The sequence below is a fragment of the Diabrotica virgifera genome, chromosome 6 (genome assembly GCF_917563875.1).
Source record: "Diabrotica virgifera virgifera chromosome 6, PGI_DIABVI_V3a".
Taxonomy (NCBI): Eukaryota; Metazoa; Arthropoda; class Insecta; order Coleoptera; family Chrysomelidae; genus Diabrotica; species Diabrotica virgifera.
The window spans coordinates 207,179,960-207,193,159 of NC_065448.1; the positions used below are offsets into that span (position 1 = coordinate 207,179,960).

The 13,200-nt window shown below is 34.4% G+C and overlaps 1 protein-coding gene across 18 annotated transcripts in view; it reads left to right on the forward strand.

Annotated features, from left to right (window-relative positions):
- The window catches only part of LOC126887162 (stromal membrane-associated protein 1-like), a 58,259-nt gene that overhangs the window by 15,264 nt on the left and 29,795 nt on the right, over window positions 1-13,200 (forward strand). For all 18 annotated transcript variants that reach the window (XM_050654527.1, XM_050654532.1, XM_050654536.1 and 15 more), the window contains exons 2-3: window positions 2,510-2,669; window positions 6,225-6,565. In XM_050654527.1, coding sequence (XP_050510484.1) covers window positions 2,510-2,669; window positions 6,225-6,565 — 501 coding nt within the window. The remainder of the gene's footprint in view (window positions 1-2,509; window positions 2,670-6,224; window positions 6,566-13,200) is intronic.

Genomic DNA, 13,200 nt, shown 5'->3' on the forward strand with positions numbered 1-13,200 from the left:
GAATGTGATCTTGTTACATTGTTTTCATTTGGGTTGGCTCCTCTTACTGAAACAGTCTTCTCCCCAACTACCAAACATCTAGCCACAATAACCCCCTTATGACAGCTCTCTTCTGGTTCTAATAATATGGCTACTAAGCCACAAGATCCATCAATTTGTGCTACCAAGATCTTATCACTGTTCGGAGGGATCTTTGTGTTTTCTGCAACTAACATTTAGTTGATTTTGTTAATTTTTGGAAGTAGAGAGTATACCACTGTCTATAATTTATTCCGTGTAGAAAATCTAAAAATATGCAAAAATACTTCAAATTTATTTGTGAGGGGGACATTTTGTAGACCAATTTTCAACTAAATTACATCGACCTTCTAGCGGGGGCGAACACATCCCACAAAATATTTAATGGAAAGGGGGTTGAGTGATACTGATAGGTATCTCATTTTAAAGGTTGTTCAACTACCTTTTCAAAAATACCACATACATTATATTTTTGTTTAGTACTTTTCGAAAAATCAAGTGAAACCGTATAGATATTAAGTATCGAGTTTAGAGCTCCAAAAGATTTTTGTATTCAGTCACAAGATTTTTTCCAAAAGTACTGAAAAGAAATGTAATGTATGTGGTATTTCTGAAAAGGTAGTTGAATGACCTTTCAAGTGAGGTATTACTCAACCCCCCTTTCCATTAAAGATTTTGGGGGTTGTGTCCGCCCCCGCTAGAGGGTTGATGTAATTTAGTTGAAAACTGGTTGTACGATAACGCTTGTACAGTCACAATCACTGAATAGTTTACACCTTTATTTTTATATTGTAATACTGTAAAATCCCAGTGTCGTACGGATTTACTAAATGTCAAATTGCTTGTCAAAAGGTTTAGTGCGTATTGAAAAATAAAATAAGAAGTTATTAAAAGCGTCCAAAATGCCGTTTATATCACGCGCAGAACCAAAAGTAATTGCCAAACTCAATAATTTTAACTCAATTTTATTTAAAAAAATGCCTTTCTATACTTTCCGTTTTGTTAAATTTTGTAAAATAAATTTATTTTATTTTGATTTTTTAATTTTAATCAACCTATTCTGGGCTCGCCACTGGTAACGTCACTTTGACGTAAAAGGTGCGTTTAAACGAGGTAAAAATTCAAAAAATTGGCCACTGGATATTAAAGGGTGTAAACTATTCAGTGATTGTGACAGTACATATATGTGAGATTGTAAAATAGAATCTCTAGTTTTGATTGTGGACTGTAATTAGTGTAGGATTGTTAGGTTCAGGTTCACGTGGGAGTATAAAGTATAAGGTTTTATACAGACAATAATAATATGTATATAAAGTCTTACCAAACTGTGAACGTTGTAGATCATTAGAGCCGTGGTCACACACGAATTGATTGTTCTCGTACCACGATTTGCGAAATCAGGTACGGCGTCACTCCCGAATTACTGTTCGTCACGTAACGTAACACGTATTGCTATTTCGTTTCAGCCCAAAAGGAAGGCTGGACCGTCCAGAGTGAAGAGATGAGCGGTACCGACTTTTTCGTGGAACGGCTGTTGAGAGAGAGGGGCTCACCCTTTGACGGGTGTAGGTGAAGAGAGATTGCACCCTCGATGCGAGTGGTACTTGTTGACCGTTTTACCGGCGTAGGAGAAGAGAGCGAAATTTCTTCTGTGCCGGTGCCGAATCCAAAATTGTCTGTCTGTAGGGGTAAGGGTAAAATTAGGAGGGGATGAAATGATACTATTGAACAGGGCTGGCTAGAGATTTATTTAAATTCAGGGTTGTAATAAGAGATTTAATGCAGTAAAAAATATAAGAATATTTTGGCATGTGAAAATTGAACACTGGTCTACAAAATGTCCCCCTTACAGTTTTTGCATATTTGTAGATTTTCTATAGGGACCAAATTATGGCGGTTCCTTTTCAAATTGACACATTCTATAATAAAATTATACATATACAGTGGAACTTGGATATTACGGCCTCGGTAGTTACGTCACCTCGGTTGTAACGTCAATTTAACGTCAATCAAGGTCCGGCCAAAAACTATTCGATAACATTATTAAAAACCCGGTTTTACCGGTAAAAATAAAGTAACCCTCGTCTATAGCGTCATAAAATTTTACAGTAGGTTGTTATTTTTTCATTTTATGAAGAATAAAGTGCAATGCGTTTCCAGCTTTGCGACATTGCTCCTTCCAAGAATCTGAGAAAGGCCCACTATCCCTTTATGTACAGTTATGTGAGCTTGGCAGTTTATGATTTCTTATTATTTGTCAGTGCCATGATAAGGAGTCAAATTTTCTGCTGTAATAAAATAGTGCAAATAATGCTGTAATAAAATTTTGCCTGGTTAAAATTTCATTTTTTTCTACCTCTTTTATAACGTCACTCTGATATCGCGTAATTTTTTTACTGGACCCTTCAATGACGCTATAACCAAGTTCCACTGTAGTTGGCATATTTCAGACACAAAGGCAATGGTAATTTTTCTATTTTTCTTTTCTAAGGACCAAGATGGGCGTCGTGGAATATAGGTGTATTTTTATGCATACGATGTGCTGGTATTCACAGAAACTTAGGAGTACACATTTCGAAAGTAAAATCAGTTAATTTAGACTCATGGACTCCCGAGCAGGTAGTGTCATTACAGCAGATGGGTAATTCAAGGTAAATATACAGTATTTTATATTATGTAATATTATTAATATATATACCGTTCTTAGGCGTCAACGCCCTTCGGTAGGGATCTATGGAGGAGTATCACCAAGCCGCAATCTTATCCCTTGCCGTACCGCTCCTCCATAGGCCGATCAGACACCAGTTTATTCCAGACCAAGCAGTAGATTTTATCGAATTTTATACTACGGCGTTGGCCTTTCATTAATTTCATGACCTGGCTGAGGCTCGAACCGTCGATCGCAAATCCACTAAACTTGTCGATCGACTGCGCCTCTGCCAACTGGACTGTCTAGACCTTTACGTGCTCACTGTATGTGTATAATTCGGAATTACCAACTTGAGACAAACAGCTCCCCACTTCTCAACCTACGCAGTTAATTAGAGACTTTAAAGTCCAGACATAGACAAAGGAATAAATGTTTGAGACTCTGTCTCGGTTACTTAAAATCTACTCCTATTACTATTATTGAGATTGAAGCTAAGGAACCACCACTTACTCTACGTAGACAGTTTTGTACAGATAAGTTTGTAGCTAGAGCTATCTCAAAAAACGTCAGCTACTTAAGGACTATTCGTAACTTGAATATATTAGATTTAAGCCATAAATATTGGTGTACTAAAAAAAACCCCATATACGTTGAAAGCTACAGGAAGTTGACAATGAATGAAAACCAAATGTACAAAAATAAAATACCTTTAATTTACACTAAACCTCCTGAAACTCTCTTTTCCAAGGTAATACAAACAAACTACATGGATTCAAACCTTCCAGGCAATATTATCAACAAAATAATTAAAGACAGGTGGCCTATGTTTCAATATATTTTTACTGACGGCTCCAAAATTCAAAATAAAACCGGATGTTTTTAATATATATATTATATATATATATATATATATATATATATATACATATATATATATATATATATATATATATATATATATATATATATATATTTTTAATATATCACTGGAATTCTGAATACAAAGAATCATGCCGATTGCCTAATGAAGCTTCAATATATACTGCCGAATTATCAGCTTTATTACTTGCGTTAAAATATATAGCCTCTGTTGGTATGGACAATTATATCATTTTCACCGATTGTAGAAGTATTGTGGACAAACTCACTTCTATCCAATCGACAAAAGATCTAATCCACATTGAGATAGAAATTAAGAGTCTATATTATGATTTTACTTCCTCGGGCAGTTCAATTATTATTTGTTGGGTGAAAGGACATTCTGGAATATTAGGAAATGAAGAAGTCGACAAATTAGCTAAATCTGCAGCTTTAACCAAACAAAACATAAGCAACATACTTCTACCAGTAACCGATATAGATAATATCAGTAAAAACCATTGCAAACAAAATTGGCAACGTGTATATAACCAAAGTACAACGGGAATAAATTTTAGAAATTGCCAGCCACTAATTCCCAATGAGAGATGGTTTAAACAAGAATCAAATAGGCTATTTATAAAAACAATAAACAGAATGAGGTCAAATCACGCACTAACCCCAGCATACAAACACAGCATAGGTATCAGTGATAACCCATATTGCGCCTGTGGTGGAATGGGAGATCTACAGCACCTCATATTGGAGTGTGGACTGTACAGACAAAATATTAAAGTAATGTATGAAAAGTTAATTGATCTAAATTGTCCTTTACCTGTCAATTTAAACGAAATTCTTTTTCCAAAAAATAAGCAGACGTTACAATGTCTTTACGAATATGTAACGTCCTGTAAATTTAAATTTTAAATAGGCTTAGATAATAAAATTATAAAATTGTAAAAATATCACACAAAATTGAAAAATGTATCCATTAAGATAGTATAACACTCTGTAAATTTAGATAAGAAGTAGGCTTAGATATTAACTTAAAATTGTTATTGTAATAACATACAAAAAAACACAAATAGTCTGGCTAATTGGCTCTGTCAAAGCCATTAATAAAAAAAAAAAAAAAAGTCCAGACATATAGTAAAATACATCACTTGAGAAAGGCAGTCTGGCTAAACAGCTGTAGTGATTATAACATGACTTATGACTAAGGCTACGGCTCCACGGGCGAGAAATTGACGCTAGCAGCAGCAGTAAAATTAACTTAAGGTTCCGCGGAACGGAATGGGAATAGCCGAACTGAACCGACTACGCACAAGTCCTGTAGTCGGTACAGTTCGGCTATTCCTATTCCGTTCCGCGGAACCTTAAGTTCATTTTACTGCTACTGCTAGCGTCAATTTCTCGCCCGTGGAGCCGTAGCCTTATAATAAATTTTGTGAAAGTTTTGGAAATAAAAGTTTTTTAGTTTATTTATTTATTTAGCGTATGGACTTTCACAGTACGATAAATACACAAATATAATATATATTATTCAAACACTAAAATATAATGAATATATCTAAATATTAATGTCCAATTTACATAGCCATTCAAGTTTTTTAGTGTTTTATTGTTAGATAGAATGAATTTCCATGAAATAACGGCCGAATCCATTAATACAGTAGATTAGTCGCAAAGCTAATTAACTACTCTGTGCAGCTACATATATCTAAGATTCAAATAGTTGTTATAATAAATAAACTGGACAATGGATCGTCTGGAAATCACTGCGTACTTCTGTCTGCTTAATTTCAAAGTGTTCCGCCAGTGCGAACTAAATATTAAACTTAAATGACCAACCCCTCGATTTTGGCAGATATTCCAACCAATCAGTCACACAGATTTAGTCTTCGCCTGTTTACTTTTTATAGTCATAATTCCCTATTTATTATTCAGTTTATTCCTCGATTTCATGTATTGTATGACCATAATTTTCTGGGACTTCCCAAAAGTCGTCTGCGTCTATTCCCATCTAATTCTCGAGACCTGACTCTGGATTCTTAAACGAACATTAAATTTTGTAAATGACGAGTTTTTTAGCCATCGTTGCAATCCCTAACCTAGAGAACCAGAATTTTGTTAGGGTTTTTTTGCCTTCCCAAAACCACAATGAGAATTCCTCAGAGTTTTGTTACAGTGGAGATATTGCAAGTCTCTCTTACTTCCAAGACCCTTTTCCAGCCTTCAAACACTGTTAATTTTGTATTTATGAAGCAGCAGGGTAGGTAATTAAACTGCTTTTTAGTCCTTATTTAAATAAAACTGTATTTCGGTTCAGATAACATATTTACAGTTTACAATCGGTGACTAAACCATAACAACTTGTTTACAATAATATCTAAAACCTATACCAATGAAATTACGCCATACTCGAGTCTAATAACAAAATACGAATCATTCATGTATTTGCACCTATTCTGTATTTATACCCATCAAACTATAACAACAGCACATATGGTTCAATGTCGTGTTTACTTATTGTTTTACCTTACCTTTACCTTACTTGGTAAGGTTAATACGAGTTAAAGCAATAATAAGGTTATTCAAAATTAGGCGTAGAACATATTGTATATTAATTATACAGAGTGTCATAATTCATAATATCACTATGATTTTATGAAATAACATAAATGTATATTTTTTAAAGGGCCAGAGCAGTATATGAAGCCAATCTCCCAGACAACTTCAGGCGTCCCCAAAATGATTCGAGTTTAGAATCTTTTATAAGAGCAAAATATGAACATAAAAAGTACATTGCGCGCGAATGGGTAGCTCCTCCATTACCTAAAGTTAATTGGGAGAAAGAAATAGAAGAGGAAATTGAGAGGAACAGGCGTAAAAAGAAAACCATAGTTGAAAAGAAATCGTTAGGGGCCGTAGAAGTGCCCCAATTGCCTAAACCTACTAATCCTAGCCCTAAACCAGCCAGAGCTGTGAATAGTGTAGAGACTACTAACAAACAGGAGAAAAAAGATAGTGATCTATTAGGTAAAGTATATATTTTATTTATTTTAATTTATAGTAGATATGCTACAAATAGACAAGAATACTTTACTTTATTGTTTGAATGCAACCAATATGTATTTTTTTTATTAAGAAAAAGTCGCATCCACCTAATGGTTATTAGCGACGGAACAATACATAGGTTAAACAAAAATGTGGTACAATATAAGTATAGTACAATGGTAAGGTTACATGCATTATCTACAAAAACTTGTTAGATTTTATTGAATACACCAACTGTTTTTAAAAAGTCAATTAAACTTTTGGTTCTTTATTATTGGCACCCAGAACTGACATATTTGATACGATATTAAAATCAATACGTTCTTGTGTATATTTTTGGCATTCAATGTTTGACAGTTACGTGTGTGTTACACGATTCACAAATAGGTGGTTCAGATCTTGAGAACAAATATGAGTAAGTAAGCCTGGTATGGCCTAATCGTAGGCGGTTGAAAACTGCTTGCTCATAACAACTTTTTTAAGCTGTTTTGACTTTTTTTACTGTGTCTTTAATTTGTCTGAGTTTTGAATTTGAATTTTGCCATTCATCGAGCCAGTCATTTAACACATATTGTTTTAACAACACTTTCAAGTCATTAGGGGCACATTGTAATACCGTTTCTGAATCCGCACCAGTCACTGCACTACGCGCACTTGAGTCTGCATCTTCATTTCCAAGGAATCAAATGAAGTTGACTATTCTACCATTTTGTTGAGATAAGTGAAGCTCCAACTTGATAATTTTTTCAATTGGGTGATTTGGATGCAAAATGCCAATTCCTACAAATAAGAGAATCACGTCTAAGAGAAAGAAAATCAAGAAGGTCGCGAGAAGATTACAGGCCCCGAGAAACACAGGATTACAGAGATTGAAATCAAAATAGGAGGGACTATACAAGACGAGATTTTAATCCCAGAAGGGAAAACGAAAATAGAGACAACGGAAGAGGAAATTATGAACAAAGAAATAGGCAATGGAATGAGGACAGAAATCGAGAATACCAGAATAGAAACACCACACGCTCAAATCAAGAAATATATCTTTGTACCGATGTTATCGCACTAAGCGAATCAGAAAGAATCACTACTCAGTTATGTTATTGTCGTTAGAAAACTTAAGTGCTCTGTAGAGAGCGAATAATTCGGCTGTGTATATACTGCAATGCGGGAAAGTCGAAATAAGTGGTACTAAAATTGCAACTCCCCCACTTGCGCGAGCTGTGTTAGTTCGGTCTTTACGAAAGCATGTAAAATGTATTGGCGAATATGGGTTAGAAGATACAGGATTAGTTTCCTGTGGACATATAATTTTGGGACAGTGTTCTGATTGAATGATATTGAGCATTGGTAAGCGATGGAAAAGTACATCAATATTCCACTGTAAAATTGAGTTGAATGTTATGTTTCAGTTGAAGAGAGTTCACTCTCAGTAGTAGCTTCTTCACCGAGAAAACGCAGCAGTAGGGTTTTTAGCCTTGTAAAACGATATTTTGTGGCTCTGTCTGGAATATATTGATAAGAGACGGTAAGCAAATTTTTGAGACCAAGGAAATCAGATGTGAATTCTTTAACAATTTCGATAGGAGATTGGCTGCCTTGAATATTTTCAATAAGCATCATTAATTGGTCATAGCTTAAAATGGACGGTGTTGATTGTTTATTTAGATATGATTCAAGCGATTCGGGGATAGGTAATGAGCGTTTAGGTTTTTTATTCTTTTGAGTTTTTGTTTTATGAGGCTGAGCAGGAAGAAGAAATGTTTGATTATCAACGATATTTTCAACAGGTGGAGATAATGTTTCCTCTATTAGGTCTGGATCCCGCGTATGAAAAAAAAAGTTGATTAATAGCAAGCTGAAAATTTGTTATTAGCTTAAGGGTGTCTAGTCGGACAAACATTGATATATGGGAACACTGGAACAGGGGAAGTTTTAACTGTGGAACAGGTTAAAAATTTGGAACGGTCAGACCACGAAAACGGCACATGTATTTTGTCCGACAGAACAGACTTAAACTCTCCGAACAGAGATTAAACTCTCATGCAAAAATCAGACTGCTATTTATCACCAAATTGGCGTTTTAATGAGTGGAACATGTAGAATATGTCAAATGACAGGAATTATGGCAGGTGATAAATAGCAGTCTGATTTTTGCATGAGAGTTTAATCTCTGTTCGGAGAGTTTATGTCTGTTCTGTCGGACAAAATAAATGTGCCATTTTCGTGTTCTGACCGTTCCAAATTTTTAACCTGTTCCACAATTAAAACTTCCCCTGTTACAGTGTTCCCATATATCAAAGTTTATCCGACTAGACACCCTTAAGCTATTAACAAATTTTCAGCTTGCTATTAATCAACTTTTTTTTCATACGCGGGATCCAGACCTATATGGTTCGTTTGGTGGAGGGACAGGGCGATTCTTTCGTGATCGCTAGTGAAGTCTGTGAAATTATCTCTATATTTTCGGCTGTAGCAGAAGATTCCAGTGGAGTATTTTCGTTAGTTTTTAAATCTTGGGTTGCTTCAGAAACGGGCTGTATAATTTCCACTGATGTAGAGTTAGAGGTGTTTGGTATGGATACTTGTGGAAATATTTCGGTATTTTTATTTTGATCATTATTAGGAGTTTGGTCTACTTGATTACCAGCATTGGTAGGAGAGTCAGAAGATTGAACAGTAGGGGGGGTTAAGGGTCCTGAAGGCTGAGAAGAAGAATTTTTATTGCTTGGACAGTTACTAGCAATGTGATTTATTTGTTTACAGATATAGCATGTCATACTATCCTGCGAAATAAATATTCTATTATTAGTATTATCATAATTTAGAAGAATTGAATCTGGGATCGTCGTATTATGCGGACTAATAAACACTTGCCTTCTAAAACTTTTTATATGGCTATATTCTGGAAGAGAGGCACTGATCTTTAGGAAAGTGATTGGAGAAACTAAGTTTAGGCCGAGATGTTTTAATTCTTGGATGATTACTTCGTGTGGGATACTTGGACAAACATTTGATAGCACTATTCTTTCTGCAGGCGTTATGAGCCTTCTGGCCCTGACTGTTTCTCCATTTACCTGTATAGAACCATAGTTTGTCATAAAATCCTCAACAGCTTGCTTGCTACTTAAATACATACATGCATATTCGATTATTAGATAGGCGAGACGAGAATAAGATATTTTTGGGATTTATTAAATTACCTAAAGAAATAAGGTAATCTTGCAGTGGTGTATTATTAATAGCGCTAAAAAGTATTGCGTTTTCTTTTCCTGGGAAGAAATTTTGCTGTGAAGCTGCGGTAGAATAAGATTTATTCGCTGGGACATTCTGTATAGTAACATCTGATGACATATTGATAATTTATTTACGGTACTACCGAAACTAATTACTTTCGTTTCCCGCAAAAAACAAAACTGGTAAATTGTTTATAATCCATAAACCTGTGTCTATTTACAATAACTGCTGTAGTAGACAGGAATATAAACTAACAAAACTGGTTTAAATACGCAAATATACGATTAAATAATGTATGTAGTATAAAACTTACAGTTTAAAGTTAGTTTGATCACTTTAACTATAATTAAAAACTGGTAGTTTCACTGGTAATAGACAAAATATCAAGAGCCGAGACACTACGTGTTTACAGCTCATTAACTTTTCCGGTACTCCACCAATATGTATTACTAATCTGTATTTTCTGATTTTTTTTTGTTCATCTTCATTATCAGCTCCTTCTGGTTTACTCGTTGACATATACCTCTCCATATGTTTTCAATGTTTGCTGGTCTTGAGATATCTGCTGTCAGTTTCTCACTGCCTTCTCATTAATGTCGTCGAAGCATCTGTCTTGTGGTCTTTTCATGACTTGTTTTGTGCTCTTGGTTTCTGTTGTATTAGTCCCTTTGTCCACTTCTCTTCACTCGCTCTTGCCATTTCCACTGCTCATTTCCACTTAGAGATTTTGCGATAGCTTCGATAACGGCATGGGTTTTTTTCTCATATCTTAGTTTGGCGCATGATCTCTTAAGCTTACATCTACAATGATTCTCTCAATAGCTCTTTCTGGCCTCTTTCTTCTCCCTAACCTTCTGTTGCACTTCATCGTTCTACCACCAAGTAAGAGATCTGTCACCAGATGTTTTTCCTAACACTTTCTCTCCCACATGAAAAATATACAGTGATGAGCGCGCTAATATCCGGCAAAATACGAGTAGCACAAAAGATGGAAAACATAATACATTGCGAAACAAAAAGAGGTGAAACTAGTGGAGATGGAAATGATCGTTATAAACGTGTAAATTAACATTACATTACATAGTTTCCCACCTTTACACGTATCAGAGGAGTATGACAACTGTCACTGTGACAGTAGAATTTTATAAAATACTCCTGTCACAGACTTCTAAAGGTGGGAAACTATGTAATGTAATGTTAATTTATACGTTTATAACGATCATTTCCACCTCCACTAGTTTCTCTTTTTGTTTTCGCAATGTATTATGTTTTCCATCTTTTGCGCTATTTTGCCGGTTATTAGCGCGCTCATCACTGTATTCACCCATTGCGACATATCTCTCCCTCTAAAAATACGGCTGCTAAAATGCTATATATTTTCAGTCTTGTTGTATGGCGCAGAGGCCTGGACAATAAAGGAAACACTAATGAAAAAGCTAGAGCCATTCGAAATGTGGGTGTACCCGTAACCGTATACTGCAACTGATAATACAGGGTAAAATAGAGGCCAAACGCGGACCTTGAAGAAGAAGACACTCATGGCTTCAAAACTTACGCCAATGGTTTAAACTAACATCGATCGAGTTATTCAAAAACGCCGCAAACAAAATTAAAATTGGTATGATGATAGTCAACGTCCGCAACGGACAAGGCACATGAAGAAGAAGAAGAAGAAGTAACTACGGATTAAAGATAATTAAAAAATAGCGGACAACAGTAGAATCGCACGGAAGAAAAATCTGCAAATTAAAAACAATTTTCTGCACAAGTTTTGTATAAAAAAAGAAGAACACGACGACATTGTATTTGGTATTGGTTACGATTTTTTATTAATTTGTCATTTGTATACCCCTTTATCGGTATTTTTCTTGTCGCGCTATTGGTTGCTCATTTTTAATAAGGCATCAAGTAAGGTAGAGAAAAATCAACATCGAGTTATTCAAAAACGCCGCAAACAAAATTAAAATTAAAAATAAAATAAAAATTTTATTTTTAATTCAGTTGCAATGCGAAGGCAAAACAATCTTACTTTTCAATTAGAATACGGAGCGCAGTCCAGTCCCTTGAATCGCGATTTTCGGCTCTTATTGGAGCCTTCATCGGAAGGCACGTAGGCTTGTTCTCCATATCCCAATTGATCCGTACTGAGAGGTTTTCCCACCCATTGCAACTGAAGTGAAAATATTAGGTGACTAGCGTCATCTGGCAATTAAAAGATGAAGTTTTCGATCCTAATAGCATTATTAATAATATTTAGAAAATATTAAAATATTAAAATATTCTGTTGGAATTTACCAGCTGAACAGACGGGGTCGTGAATTGTAAGTTTTTTGAATTCCCTCTTGTCTTCTTCGCTTCAGCATCCATTTGGCTTGCAAATTTTAGAAGCCTTGGAGGTGTTACCAAGGAAATGGACCAATAAGTTTTCGATTTAAAAATCTTTTAGTAATATTTTAATATTTTCTAAATATTATTAAAAATGCTCTAAAATATTATTAAAAATATTATTAAAAATGATCGAAAACTTCATCTTTTAAAATTAAAATTGTTATGATGATAGTCAACGTCCGCAACGGACAAGGCACATGAAGAAGAAGAAGAAGTAACTACGGATTAAAGATAATTAAAAAATAGCGGACAACATTAGAAACGCACGGAAGAAAAATCTGCAAATTAAAAACAATTTTCTGTACAAGTTTTGTATAAAAAAAGAAGAACGCGACGACATTGTATTTTCTATTGGTTACGATTTTTTATTAATTTGTCATTTGTATACCCCTTTATCGGTATTTTTCCTGTCGCGCTATTGGTTGCTCATTTTTAATAAGAAATCAAGTAAGGTAGAGAAAAATCAACATCGTTGTTGATTTCGCGGTTTAATCGTTTGTCATCAAAAATTTTTGTGTATCTGTTTCCGAAGATGTAAATTTTTGGTAAGACTTTTTAAAAAATTTATTTTTTTAGACCGTAAATATACGATTTTGATAATATTTGGCTTGAATAGTGAGTTCTTTGAAAAGGAGTTACATATAATTTTAAAAATTATGTCAAATACATTTTACCATTTCCGTTTTTTTTTAATTTATCATATTTAGTTCTTATCAAGTTTTTATATTATTTCGTGATAAAATATTATTGAATTCCTGTACCCATTGTTTTAAAAACAAAAGTAACTTTATATAATTAGATATGGTTTTAATTATCAGAATTTATCAAACTGTTCTTCGAAAGTTAATTTTTTCGGCCACTTTTAAAGCTTATTAAATTATGAAAATTTGAATTTTTCAATAAATGGTGTAGCATTTGAAATCTGTCGTTATGCAATTTGGGATCTTTGAAGGTTAAGAATATATCCTGAAGACATATCTTTGAATTGAGGACAT